Below are 15,182 nucleotides of genomic sequence, written 5' to 3' on the forward strand. Positions count from 1 at the left end.
ATGGGGTCTGCACTGAGATTCCAGTTCCTTCCTGTGTAACTCACCCCCTTAGCCACCTGCTGGCAAAATTTAGAGCCATTGGACATGGGGCCGGGGCTTGTGCATCCAGATGCCATCCCTTAGCTTTAAAGATCCACAGGTTGACTCCATGAAAATTCAAGCTCTAGTGTTAACTGTGAAGCTAACATAATAAAATGGTTAATTATGTCAATCACAGTAGTTAGATTTGCTTATTCTTTGCTCAGAGGACATGTAGAGCAGGAGTTAGCAGAACACTAATTCACCCTCTTTCAACCCCTTTGGGCATTCTTCCTCACTGTGCATGTGATAGGAGAACGTATCCAACAATCTACTGCAAGTGAAGTCAAATGCACACACACATCTCATTATTTTCCAGCTCCTCAGCATCCCCTGTGGTTCAATACCACTATGATGAGGATCCATCAGGATATTAACCGCTGAGGTGGTTGATCAAATCACCAGCTACTTTGCTTTAACTCCTAAAAGTTAGTCACCTCAGCAAAGCCACCACGGGGGGTGATAAAATGGTCCTCTTTGATCTTAGAAAGGTTTCCATTCCTGATTAATAGTTACTGGCTCCTGCAATAAGTGAAGAAACGTTTCACAAAATTAACTTCTTGGAAGGTTATCCCTCCAGGAGATTGAATTAGGATGAGAGAGTTCAAACTCTACACATTCTGTTGCATCACTTCTTTTCTCAAGCAACAACTTCTCAATGAATATTATTACTTTCCAAATTCTTTGCTTGAGTTAAACTATGAAACGTACCTTATTTGATAAGTATGGTTCATCCAGAAATTCTTCAATATCCCAGATTATTATGTGTCCTCCTGCATGAGAACATAAACTGTTTACTTTTATGATAAACTTTTGAACTCGAGTGCATGTTGCAAATGCAATGGTGCATACAGTCCCCAAATGGCTACTCTCCACTGTGTCAAACTGTTCACCACAAGGGGCAGCTTTCTCCACCCGTTAACGGCAGCAGGATTCTCCAGTCCCGCTGCGGTGAATGGGAGATTTGGCTGAGCGTAAAGTTCTCTGTCCTCGCTAGCAGCGGGAGCGGACTCACAACGGAGAATCCTGGTCCCATGAGCAAGTTGTGAGGCTCTTTTTCCAAAGCTTCTTGTTTTAAATAAGGTGTGGTTCTCTAATGAAAGTGAGGGGCGTGATTCTCCGACCCTCCCCGCCGGGTCGGAGAATCGCTGGGGGCTGGCGGGAATCCCGCCCCCGCCGGTTGCCGAATTCTCCGGCACCGGATATTCGGCGGGGGCAGGAATCGCGCCACGCCGGTTGGCAGGGCCCCCCGCGATTCTCTGGCCTGAATGGCCGAAGTCCCGCTGCTAGAATGCCTGTCCCGCCGGCGTGGAATAAACCACCTCTCTTACCGGCGGGACAAGGCGGCGCGGGCGGGCTCCTGGGCCCTGGGGGGGCGCGGGGCGATCTGGCCCCGGGGGGTGTCCCCACGGTGGCCTGGCCCGCAATCGGGGCCCACCAATCCGCGGGCGGGCCTGTGCCATGGGGGCACTCTTTTCCTTTCGCCTTCGCCACGGTCTCCACCATGGCGGAGGCGGAAGAGACTCCCTCCACAGCGCATGCGCGGGGATGCCGTGAGTGGCCGCTAGCGCCCCCGTGCATGCGCCGCCCGGAGATGTCATTTCCGCGCCAGCTGGCGGGGCACCAAAGGCCTTTTCCGCCAGCTGGCGGGGTGGAAATCAGTCCGGCGTGGGCCGAGCTCCTCAAGGTTAGGGCTCGGCCTCCCAAGATGCGGAGGATTCTGCACCTTTAGGGCGGCGCGATGCCGGACTGATTAGCGCCGTTTTTGGTTCCGGTCGGCGGACATCGCGCCGATACTGGAGAAATTCGCCCGAGATCTTAATCTTGTTTCCTCCCAGTATGCTTTGTTGCCCAACCTCTGCACTTAGAAGTGAGGACAGAAGCTTCTCGCTAATACTTTATCTAATACTTCATCCCTGACGATGTAGGCCTGGGCAATCTTAGCTCCCGAGCCTCAAATTTATTGAATGAATGGCTCCTTGCTGAATCCTTTGGTGCGTCAGATATCGCACATTAGGTTTGTGTGGCTATGTTCAAGGGACCACGCCCTGTTTTTCTGATGTCTCTCTGTTTCTCTTTAGCTTTTTGTAGGTCCATATAATCGCAAAAGTACAGCAGGAGGCCATTCGGCCCATTAAGTCTTCATTAGATTCTGAAAGGGCACTCTACACTTCTTCCCAGTCCCTGCAGCCCTACCTGATCTACACATCTTTGGACTGTGGGAGGAAGCCGAAGCACCCAGAGGAAACCCATGCGGTCACAGGAAGAACATGAAAACTCCACACAGTGTGACTATGCATGGACAATGTTCCACAAAACCGTGCGTCAGTGTTATAGCCTGAACAATGTCCGCATCCAATTCACCTCTTTCAATCTTATATTAGCCTGAACCTTCCATTCAGGGTCGGAGGGCAGTCTGACAATGGAGGATCCTGCAGAATTGACTCGGTGCAGGAAACTCCCTTTTTCATGGCACTAGCTGCTGTATTCTGTAAGTAATGAGTTCAAATGGTCCAACGCTTCTTTGAAAAGCTACGGAGGGAAGCTAAGTGTGTAGGATGGGTAAAGTAAGTGGGTAAGGGGTTGGGATGGATGAGGCGGTGGGGTGGGTAAGGTAAGTGGATAAGAGAGTAGGGTGCATTAGGGACTGTGTAAGTAAGGCAAGTGGATCGCGTGGGTAAGGAAAGTGGGTAATGGGCTAGGGTTGGAGGAGGGTGAGATGGTGTGGTAGCAGCCGGGTAGCATGGCAGTCAGGTAGGGTGGCAGGTGAATGAGTGGGTCGGGAGATTGGGTTTATCCGGATTGGGTCAGGGGGGGTTTGTCAGGTCAGGAGTTGGGAGTATGTCAATTTGTTGTGTCATGTAAGGTCATGTTGGAGAGGCGGAGCTGCGTGTTGTGGCCTGATCAGGTTATGTTATTTTATGCAGGGAGCACTGCTACCTTCGTTATATCGAGAGAAACCACAAAGGCACAAGAGTTTGGAGCAAGAGTGAGTCATGCGGCCCCTTGAGCCTGCTCCGCCATTCAATAAGATCATGGACGATTATAGCCTCAACACCACTTTCCAACCTTGAACCTCTTGTTGATTAAAAATCTATCTAATTCAGCCTTGAATATATTCAACGACCCAGCCTCCGCTGCTTTCTTGGGAAGACCACTCGAATCTTCCTCGAGGGATCCTTCAGCCTCTGCTCGCATAGCTTTTAACAATTTTCTCCACCGATGAATCTTTGACTGCTCAATTTGCAGCTTTCATTGTCTTAACTGAGCTCAATGCTGAGCTGTCATCCTGAAAACTGTTTCCTTTTGTAAAAAATATTTTTATTGTTCTTTAAAATTATACATAAACACAACAAATTATTTCCAATAACAGAATTTTTTTATTTAAAAAAATAAATAAATTTAGAGTGCCCAATTCATTTTTTCCAACTAAGGGGCAATTTAGCATGGCCAATCTACCTCGCCTGCACATCTTTGGGTTGTGGGGGCGAAACCCACACAAACACGGGGAGAATGTGCAAACACCACACAGACAGTGACCCAGAGCTGGGATCGAACCTGGCACCTCGGCGCCGTGGGGCAGCAGAGCTAACCCTCTGCGCCACGGTGCTGCCCGTCCAATAACCAATCCCCCACTTCTACTCCCCACCCATTCCTTTAACAGCCAATGGTGATCAAATCTTTAAGTATGAATTGAACAGCTGCCAGAACCCATCAATTGAGCCTTTCATGGTGTACTTAACTTTCTCGAGATAGAAAAGTTCCATAAGATCTCCAAGCTATTTTGAGGCACTGGGTGGAAAAGATGATCTCCACCTCATCAGTATCAGCCTATGAGCCTAGTGAGGTGAAGGAGAGAACATCAGCAGCTCCAGTTTCTGTCTGCAGATTCGGCAAGTCCGATACCCCAAGTAAGGGCAGCATGGTAGCATAGTGGTTAGCACTATGGCTTCACAGTGCCAGGGCCCCAGGTTCGATTCCCACTTTGGTCACTGTCTGTGCAGAGTCTGCACGTTCTCTCTGTGTCTGCATGGGTCTCCTCCGGGTGCTCCGGTTTCCTCCTACATTCCAAAGATGTGCAGGTTAGGTGGATTGGTCATGCTAAATTGCCCTTAGGTTAGATGGGGATGCAAGGTTACCGGGATAGGTGTCGGGTTCAGTAGGGTGCTATTTCCAAGAGGCAGTGCAGACTCGATGGGCTGAATGGCTCCCTTCTGCACTGTAAATTCTATGATTCTATGATTGCTACCAGAGGACATCAGGGATTCAATTTGATTTGTAGAATGGCCGGCCCAATGGAGACCCCAAAGTCCCAGGAACTGAGGACATGCCCAAAACATATGCATATGATTGGCCGGGCCAATTCTACACCGCCCGCACACATCTTTAAGTGAATGGAAGTACTTTTGTTTGAGTCTGATTTATCCTTGCATGTGAGCAGTTTGCCAATCTGCCTCTATTCTACTACATACTCTGCTTTTAAACAGACAAATAGAAGGCTGTCATTTAGATATTCCACCTTCTCAAAGCAACTAATAATGGGCAATGATTGTAGGTGACACGCACAACTCGCGAGTAAAGTTAAAACAGGAAGCTATTGAACCTTGTTAATGAATTTTGAACAGAGCTGATTTCCTACTCCCATACCTGGATTGCCATTTTCAGTGTGGGTTGACAGAATAAATCTTCTCCCACCTGTTGACCCAAAGTCAGTGGGATGGTGACAAGTGCATAAAACTCATTGGCCCCAAGGGGGTTTGGGGAGGATGTGGGGAATATCGTAATGCATCCAAAACCCAGTGGTGCCAGGGATGCTATACTACTGAATTGAACTACAGAAACCCATTAGAAGTTTAATCTACCATTAGTTAGGTAGATTAAAAGGCTTTCACTGGGTGGGAAAATTAGCAGAAGGAGATCAGAGCTAGGGTCTGATGAGGATAATCCCTGACGATCATAGGGACTGAGGCTTGGTGGGGTTGGGGAGAAGAGAGTGGCAGGCCAGAGGCAGGGAAAGAGCTTAGGGAGCTGCGGAGAGGTCATGGCTTGGCGCTGTCGTGATATGTTTCACAATCATGAAAGAGAAAAGAAACAATGAAAGGAGGCGAAGACCTCCTGAGGGACTGGAGATGAGCTCTCATAGCACTCAAACTTCTCCTGGTTCACAGGTGTCCCGTAAAAAGCACTAGCCCACTGCAACTGGCAGCTCGCATCCCCGTTTCCTGGCTGGACTTCCCAGCTCCCATTAGAACAGGACAAGTCCAAAATATGACAATAAAGTGTTTTACTTCTCTACAATGGGACATGGATCCGCCACCAGAAACATAACGGCAGCCATATACATGGTGGGTTGAAGACTTGATTGCCAATTTTTGATTTTTAACCCTTCACATGCTCCCAATCGAATACTATCTCACACACGGGATGAGGCCTATCGATACCATCATTTCTGTTACATCACCTCATCTTGAGGCAAGCTGATGACCTGGAAAAAATGCACTTGCTTAAAACAAATATAGCAGATCACTTCCTCAATAAAGAAAACTGTATTAAAAAAATCCACTTACTCTGATTTCCAGCTATAAGTATAGTCAAATGATCATCTATACAGGTTGCAATGATAGGACTAGAAAACTGTATCGTAGGCAAGATTTTTGCTAATTGTTTACCCTGTAAAAGAAAGAGAAATGGAATAGTTTTGTCTCATGCAACATGATGGGAAGCAAGATCATCGGGAATTATGCCGGTCTGCTCCTCGATGGACAGAAGTGAAGCAAACACCTGCCCTCCACCACGTGGATGGCTAAGGGCAATGGATGACTGGGAACACCAAGTTCTTATTCTTGTCACTGCCAATCCTGACTTGGACATGTATCACCATTAACTTGTTGTTGCTGGGTCTAAATCGTAGTGCTCACCACCCAACAGTATTGTGGGAGGGCTTTCACCAACCGGATTACAGAAGCTGGAAAAGAAGGACCCACACCACCTTCTCATAAGAACATAAGAACTAGGAGCAGGAGTAGGCCATCTGGCCCCTCGAGCCTGCCCCACCATTCAATGAGATCATGGCTGATCTTTTGTGGACTCAGCTCCACTTTCCGGCCCGAACACCATAACCCTTAATCCCTTTATTCTTCAAAAAACTATCTATCTTTATCTTAAAAACATTTAATGAAGGAGCCTCTACTGCTTCACTGGGCAAGGAATTCCATAGATTCACAACCCTTTGGGTGAAGAAGTTCCTCCTAAACTCAGTCCTAAATCTACTTCCCCTTATTTTGAGGCTATGCCCCCTAGTTCTGCTTTCACCCGCCAGTGGAAACAACCTGCCCGCATCTATCCTATCTATTCCCTTCATAATCTTATATGTTTCTATAAGATCCCCCCTCATCCTTCTAAATTCCAACGAGTACAGTCCCAGTCTACTCAACCTCTCCTCGTAATCCAACCCCTTCAGCTCTGGGATTAACCTAGTGAATCTCCTCTGCACACATTCCAGTGCCAGTACGTCCTTTCTCAAGTAAGGAGACCAAAACTGAACACAATACTCCAGGTGTGGCCTCACTAACACCTTATACAATTGCAGCAGTCAGTGACAATACAATGTGAATCAGATGAACTGCCCCTGAACCTGGAAGCTTCAGGTGGATCAACGGCAGAGATAAGGGTGAGTGTACCACAGCACTGAGAATATTTTACATCAAAGAGTTTTACCAGCAACTAGAAGTGTTACATTCCTTTAAAAGGCTTGCTTGAGGAGGCCGGATTCCAGGACTCACCCACACCTATTCAGTTTTGGGCGAATCCTTCCGACAGCAGCGCCCCCCCCCCCCCACCCCCCCACCCACGGCCAAGTTGCAGGTTTCTGTGTGGGATTTGGTGGACATGTAGAGTGCCCAGGTTCAATCTTTGGTACTAAATGGTCCACTGGGCATGGCCAGCAGCATAACTGAACCAGCACATACATTCTGTGGTTACCAGTGCACATCGGAGACCGGAAATTCTGTGGCGAGAGACTGTCCACCGTGTACAAGGCCCAAGTCAGACGTCTGATGAAACACTTTCCCCTGGTCTGGATGAGTGCAGTGCCAGGACTATCAAGGACAGTTAGCCCACTTGATTGACACCCCATCCACTATCTTAAACATTCATTCTCTCCACCGCTTGCGCACAGTGGCAGCAGTGTGTACCATCTCCATAGTGCGGTGCAGCACTTGCCAACGCTTTTTCCACAGCACCTTTCAAAGCTATGGGGCTGGATTCTCCGAGCCTCCGCGCCGAAACCGCGATCGGCGCGGGGGCAGAAAATGGGCGTCAATGCCGAAATCCGGACCGATGCCGCTCCCACGATTCTCCGGTCGAATCGCCGTGAATCGCGCGGGTGTGGTCGACGCAGCATGGGTAGGGGGCCATTGACAGAGGCCCCCACCCCCTGCGAATCATCGAGGGCAACTGGCCGAGTTCACGCCGCCGTGCGAATGCGCAAACCCCCGACCGGAAGTGCATGGCCCTGTATCCGCAGCCAGCACTGCGAGAAGCACTCCGGGGCCCTGCTAGCCCCCTGCAGGTAGGAAAATCACTCTGGACTTTCAGAAGGAAAGTGAAATACTCGCATTTTGACACTGCCGTAGGGACATAGCCCCATTATTGGAGAATCCCGCCCATGAGTCTATCAACCAGAAGGGCAAGGGCAAGGCTGTAGATGGTGCTGTTGCAAAACGAAACATCGAGTACTGACGACTGGGAAAAAACTGTAAATGTGCTAACAGGAAAGAAGTAAATTCAGTTTGAAGAGCAACGAAGCTAGGTTCCAATATCATACTCAACTCATGCAGCAGAATATCTACGCATGCATTGGGCAAGCACGGATGCAGATGAATTCGAACAATTGGGGTATTTACTCAGTCGAAGCTGAATTTTCCCCACAAGCACCCCTGCCCCCCTCCCCCCCAGCCACACACCAATCCTCAGGTATTGGAAGTCAACATGCCTGAGGTGGCCTCCTGGCACCAGTTAAGGAGCTAGTGCCCCAGTCTGGCTTCTTTGAGGTCCTCCATGCCTGCTTGACCTGAGCAGCAGGTTTGACCCTCCACAATGGGGCCCAGCCGCTGAAGCCAGTTGAGAGGGTGCCTCAAGGTGGTGGTGCCGCCTGACCCTTAGCAGAACTAAGGGGATCTTTAGCACAGGGATACATCGCTGGCTTTGAAAGCAGACCAAGGCAGGCCAGCAGCACGGTTCAATTCCCGTAACAGCCTCCCCGAACAGGCGCCGGAATGTGGCGACTAGGGGCTTTTCACAGTAACTTCATTTGAAGCCTACTTGTGACAATAAGTGATTTTCATTTCATTTTTCAACTGCAGGTTGCAACTCTTTCCTATTGGCCCTCCAGCTTCGTGCAATGGGTGTACTCCCTTATTGGTTTCTTTGTTTTGGACAAGGCGTTGGTAGCGGGGGTGGTAGGCTCGGAATACTCGGCGATTGTAGTCTCGGACCACGCACCGCACTGGATGGATTTGCAGGTGGTGCAGGAGGGGGCCCAGAGGCCACAGTGGAGGCTGGATGTGGGGTCACTGGAGGAGAAAGTGGTAACTGACTGGTAAGTAGTGTTTCTGTTTTTCTGTTTCTTTTCATTGGTATATTTATTTATTTTTTCTTGTTTTTTTTTGTGAAATTGTAGTTGTTGAAGTTAACCGAAGGTTTAAGACATGGCAGGAGATCTCAGACCCGTGTCATGCTCCAAGATGTGCGATGTGGGAGCTCAGGGACACATCCATTGTCCCTGGCTCCTTCACGCGCAAGAAGTGTGTCCAGTTGCAGCTCCTGTTAGACCGCTTGACGGCTCTGGAGCTGCGGATGGACTCACTTTGGAGCATCCGCGATGCTGAGGACGTCGTGGATAGCACGTTTAGCGAGTTGGTCACACCGCAGGTGAAAGGTACTGAGGGAGATAGTAAATGGATGACCAAAAGACAGAGCAAGAGTAGGAAGGCAGTGCAGGTGTCCTCTGCGGTCATCTCCCTGCAAAACAGATATACCGCTTTGGATACTGTTGAGGGAGATGGCTCACCAGGGGAAGGCAGCAGCAGCCAGGTTCATGGCACCGTGGCTGGCCCTGCTGTGCAGCTGGGCAGGAAGATGAATGGCGGGGCTATAGTGACAGGGGACTCAATCGTAAGGGTAATAGACAGGCGGTTCTGCGAACGCAATCGAGACTCCAGGATGGTATGTTGTCTCCCTGGTCAAGGGTCAAGGATGTCTCGGAGCGGCTGCAGGACATTCTGGGGGGGGGGGGGGGGGAGGGTTAACAGCCAGCTGTCGTGGTGCACATAGGGACCAACGATATAGATAAAAAACGGGACGAGGTCCTACAAGCTGAATTTAGGGAGCTAGGAGTTGAACTAAAAAGTAGGACCTCAAAGGTAGTAATCTCAGGATTGCTACCAGTGCCACGGGCTAGTCAGAGTAGGAATGTCAGGATAGAGAGGATGAATACGTGGCTCGAGAGATGGTGCAAGAGGGAGGGATTCAAATTCCTGGGACATTGGAACCGGTTCTGGGGGAGGTGGGACCAGTACAAACCGGACGGTCTGCACCTGGGCAGGACTGGAACCGATGTCCTAGGGGAGGTGTTTGCTAGAGCTGTTGTGGAGAGTTTAAACTAATGTGGCAGGGGGATGGGAACCGATGCAGGAAGTTGGAAGGTAGTAAAACAGGGACAGAAATAAAAGGCAGTAAGGGGGAAAGTGTAAGGCAGAGAAGCCATAGTCAAAAATCAAAAAGGGCGACAGTCCAAGGTACAGTGACTGAGGGGAGCTCAGTGAATAGGACCAGGAATACTAAAAGAAATAAAACGGGAAGTGAAAACATTAATGGTAAGCAATTGTTACATGAAGATATGGGTTTGATGACAAGGAAAATTAGGAAAAAGGTCAAGAGGAAATATAACTTAGGAGAGGTTACTGATCGAGGTGTTAAGATTCAGAACAGAGGTAAAAAAGCCAACATAAGTGTACTTTACCTGAATGCTCGTAGTATTCGGAATAAGGTAAATGAGTTGATGGCGCAAATCATCGTGAATGACTATGATTTAGTGGCCATTACTGAAACATGGTTAAAGGATGGTCACGACTGGGAGTTAAATATCCGAGGATATCAAACATTTTGGAAGGACAGAGTGGATGTTAAGGGAGGTGGTGTAGCTCTGTTATTTAAGGATGACATCCGGGCAACAGTAAGGGATGACATCCGGGCAACAGTAAGGGAGGATAAGGTTGAATCCATTTGGGTGGAAATCAGGAATAGTAAGGCGAAAAAGTCACTGATAGGAGTAATCTATAGGCCACCAAATAGTAACATTATGGTGGGGCAGGCAATAAACAAAGAAATAACAGATGCATGTAGAAATGGTACAGCAGTTACCATGGGGGATTTTAATCTACATGTTGATTGGTTTAACCAGGTCGGTCAAGGCAGCCTTGAGGAGGAGTTTATAGAATGTATCCGCGATAGTTTCCTCGAACAGTATGTAAGGAGCCTACGAGGGAACAAGCGGTCCTAGATCTGGTCCTGTGTAATGAGACAGGATTGATTCAGGATCTCATAGTTAGGGATCCTCTCGGAAGGAGCGATCACAATATGGTGGAATTTAAAATACAGATGGAGGGTGAGAAGGTAAAATCAAGCACTCGTGTTTTGTGCGAAAACAAAGGAGATTACAATGGGATGAGAGAAGAACTAGCTAAGGTAGACTGGGAGCAAAGACTTTATAGTGAAACAGTTGAGGAACAGTGGAGAACCTTCCAAGTGATTTTTCACAGTGCTCAGCAAAGGTTTATACCAACAAAAAGGAAGGACGGTAAAAAGAGGGAAAATCGACCGTGGATATCTAAGGAAATAAGGGAGAGTATCAAATTGAAGTAAAAAACATACAAAATAGCAAAGATCAGTGGGAGACTAGAGGACTGGGAAATCTTTAGGGGGCAACAGAAAGCTACTAAAAAAGCTATAAAGAAGAGTAAGATAGATTATGAGAATAAACTTGCTCAGAATATAAAAACAGATAGTAAAAGTTTCTACAAATACATAAAACAAAAAAGAGTGGCTAAGGTAAATATTGGTCCTTTAGAGGATGAGAAGGGAGATTTACTAATGGGAGATGCGGAAATGGCTGAGGAACTGAACAGGTTTTTTGGGTCGGTCTTCACAGTGGAAGACACAAACAACATGCCAGTGACTGATGGAAATGAGGCTATGACAGGTGCGGAACTTCAGAGGATTGTTATCACCAAGGAGGTAGTGATGGGCAGGCTAATGGGGCTAAAGGTAGACAAGTCTCCTGGACCTGATGAAATGCATCCCAGAGTGCTAAAAGAGATGGCTAGGGAAATTGCAAATGCACTAGTGATAATTTACCAAAATTCACTAGACTCTGGGGTGGTCCCGGCGGATTGGAAATTAGCAAACATGACACCACTGTTTAAAAAAGGAGGTAGGCAGAAAACGGGTAATTATAGGCCAGTGAGCTTAACTTTGGTAGTAGGGAAGACGCTGGAATCTATCATCAAGGAAGAAATAGCGAGGCATCTGGATGGAAATTGTCCCATTGGGCAGACGCAGCATGGATTCATAAAGGGCAGGTCGTGCCTAACTAATTCAGTGGAATGTTTTGAGGACATTAACAGTGCGGTAGATAACGGGGAGCCAATGGATGTGGTATATCTGGATTTCCAGAAAGCCTTTGCCAAGGTGCCACACAAAGGTTGTTGCATAAGATAAAGAAGCATGGCATTAAGGGGAAAGTAGTAGCATGGATAGAGGATTGCATATTTAATAGAAAGCAAAGAGTGGGGATTAATGGGTGTTTCTCTGGTTGGCAATCAGTAGCTAGTGGTGTCCCTCAGGGATCAGTGTTGGGCCCACAACTGTTCACAATTTACATAGATGATTTGGAGTTGGGGACCAAGGGCAATGTGTCCAAGTTTGCAGACGTCACTAAGATAAGTGGTAAAGCAAAAAGTGCAGAGGATACTGGAAGTCTGCAGAGGGATTCGGATAGGCTAAGTGAATGGGCTAGTGTCTGGCAGATGGAATACAATGTTGACAAATGTAAGGTTATCCATTTTGGTAGGAATAACAGAAAAAGGGATTATTATTTAAATGATAAAATATTAAAACATGCTGCTGTGCAAAGAGACCTGGTTGCGCTAGTGCATGAGTCGCAAAAAGTTGGTTTTCAGGTGCAATAGGTGATTAAGAAGGCAAATGGAATTTTGGCCTTCATTGCTAGAGGGATGGAGTTTAAGACTAGGGAGGTTCTGCTGCAATTGTATAAGGTGTTAGTGAGGCCACACCTGGAGTATTGTGTTCAATTTTGGTCTTCTTACTTGAGAAAGGACGTACTGGCACTGGAGGGTGTGCAGAGGAGATTCACTAGGTTAATCCCAGAGCTGAAGGGGTTGGATTATGAGGAGAGGTTGAGTAGACTGGGACTGTACTCTTTGGAATTTATAAGGATGAGGGGGGATCTTATAGAAACATATAAGATTATGAAGGGACTGAGTTTAGGAGGAACTTCTTCACCCAAAGGGTTGTGAATCTATGGAATTCCTTGCCCAATGAAGCAGTAGAGGCTCCTTCATTAAATGTTTTAAAGATAAAGATAGATAGTTTTTTGAAGAATAAAGGGATTAAGGGTTATGGTGTTCGGACCGGAAAGTGGAGCTGAGTCCACAAAAGATCAGCCATGATCTCATTGAATGGTGGAGCAGGCTCGAGGGGCCAGATGGCCTACTCCTGCTCCTAGTTCTTATGTTCTTATCCGGAACTATGTGGAGCTGAATAAGACAGGAGAAGTTTCGGCCTCCACTCTGTGGGAGGAGCTAAAGGTGGTGGTATGGAGGGAATTTATTTTTATTTTTATTTGGGCGCACAGGGAGAAGGTGGAATGGGCAGAGAGATTAAGGATGGTGGAGGATATCTTGAGGGTGGATGGGAGATTTTTGGTGGCTCAGATGAGCTGTTATTAAGGAAGGCAGAACTGCAGATGGAGTTGGGCTTGTGTCTACGGGGAAGGCAGTGGGCCAACTGCGCAGAGCTAAGGATGGCCAATATATGAGTATGGGGAGAAGGCGAGTAGGATGCTGACACATCTGTTGAGGGAGCAAGCATGGATGAGGGAAATGGGAGGGTGAGAGACGAGAGGGGTACGGTGGTATCGGAGCCGGAAGGGGTGAATGGAGTTTCTGAGGTTTTATATCGGGGTCCGTGTGAATCGGATCCCCCAATGTGGATGAAGGGATAAGACGGTTTCTAGATGGGTCGGAGTTCCTGAGGGTTGAGGTGAGGGTGGAGGGACTGGGGGCCCTGATTGGGCTGAGCGAGGTCATGGACTGTGTGGGGTCGATGCAGGCGGGGAAGGCCCCGGGCGTGAGGGGTTCCCAGTGAAGTTTTATAAAAAGTCTGGGAGGGAGCTGGGGCCACTGCTGGTGGAGACGCTTAATGAGTCAAAGGTGAGGGTGGAGTCTCAGGCCTAAGGACCCGGACCAGTGTGGGTCACATTGTCTAATTTTGCTGCTGAATGTAGATACAAAGGTGTTGGCAAAGATATTGACGACATGGTTAGAGGGATGTGTGCCGGCGGTGAGAGGGGTGGACCAGACGGGGTTCATGAGGGGGCAGCAGTTCTTGGTGAATGTTCGGAGGTTGTTCAATGTTACTATGATGCCCAAAGAGGGACGGGAGGTTGAAGTGGTTGTGGCAATGGACCCGGAGAAGGCTTTTGACCCAGTCGAATGGGAGTATTTGTTTGAGGTGTTGGGTAGGTTTGGGTTTGGTCAGGGGTTTGTGGATTGGGTGCACCTGTTGTATAAGGCGCCGAAGGCGATTATTCAAACAAATAAGGTCAGCTCTGGTTATTTTGGGTTGCACTGGAGAACAAGGCAGGGGTGTCCGCTCTCCCTGCTGCTCTTTGCCTTAGCAATTGAGCCATTGGCAATGGCGCTTAGGAAATCGAGGGGGTGAAGGGGCATCAATTGGAGAGGGGGTTGAGCACTGGGTTTTTGTTGTATGTGGATGACCTCCTTTTGTATATTTCGGACAGTTGGGTACTTCGATAGGATTATGGGGATACTGGGGGAATTCAGCCGCTTTTTGGGGTATAAGTTGAATATGGGGAAAAGTGAGGTGTTTTAAATCAACGCATGGAGGCAGGTGAGGAGGCTGCGAGAACTGCCACTTCGGTTGGTGGGTGAGTTTTCGTTACCTTGGGATACAGGTGGCATGAATTGGGCTCAGGTGCACAGGTTGAATTTGGCGCAGCTGGTGGAGGGAATTAGAGGTGGGATGTGTTGCCATTGTTTTTGGCGGGTCGAGTGCAGACAGTGAAGATGACGGTGCTGCCAAAGGTTTTTTTTATGTTCCAGATTTCTGTCCCCAAGTCTTTTTTTAGGAAGGTGAATGGTATGATTTTGAGGTTTGTGTGGACGGGGAAGGCCCTGTGGGTTAGGAGGGTGTTCCTGGAGAGGGAGCGGCAGGTTTGGTGTTGCCGAATCTGATAAACTCCGACTGGGCAGCAAACATTGCTATGGTTAGGAAATGGGCGAAGGAGGAGCGGTAGGTTTGGAGGTGGATGGAGGCAGTCTTCTGTAAGGGACCATTTTGAGTGCACTGTTGTCGGCGCCCCTTCCACTCTTGCCTGTCAGGTACTCCATGAGGCCGGTGGTGGTATCAGCGCTGAGAGTGTGGAACCAGTGTAGACAGCACTTTTGTTTGGAAAGCATGTCTTTGTGTGCGCCAAACTGTGATAATCATAGGCTTGCGCCGGCGGGGCTGGACGCGAGTTTCCGGGGGTGGAGGCAGGTAGGGTTAGAATGGTTCCGGAATATGTTCATTGGGGAAAAGTTGCAGACCTGGAGGAGCTTGAGGGGACATACCAGTTACCAAAGGGGAATGGATTCAGATATGCAGGTTAGGAACTTTGTTAGGAAGGAGGTGTCGTCATTTCGGAAATTGCCCCCCCCCGGTGCTGCAGGATGAGCTTCTATCCAAGGATGAGATTGGGAATGGCAGAGTGGCGGATATATATGGGGAGTTGATGGAGTGGG

The 15,182-nt window shown here is 48.3% G+C and overlaps 1 protein-coding gene across 1 annotated transcript in view; it reads right to left on the reverse strand.

Moving 5' to 3' along the window:
- The window catches only part of LOC140426522 (WD repeat-containing protein 64-like), a 227,758-nt gene that overhangs the window by 23,339 nt on the left and 189,237 nt on the right, over positions 1-15,182 (reverse strand). The window contains exons 21-22 of the mRNA XM_072511402.1: positions 5,646-5,748; positions 790-851 (exon numbers count right to left, since the gene is read on the reverse strand). Coding sequence (XP_072367503.1) covers positions 790-851; positions 5,646-5,748 — 165 coding nt within the window. The remainder of the gene's footprint in view (positions 1-789; positions 852-5,645; positions 5,749-15,182) is intronic.

Source organism: Scyliorhinus torazame, chromosome 1 (assembly GCF_047496885.1).
Source record: "Scyliorhinus torazame isolate Kashiwa2021f chromosome 1, sScyTor2.1, whole genome shotgun sequence".
Taxonomy (NCBI): domain Eukaryota; kingdom Metazoa; phylum Chordata; class Chondrichthyes; order Carcharhiniformes; family Scyliorhinidae; genus Scyliorhinus; species Scyliorhinus torazame.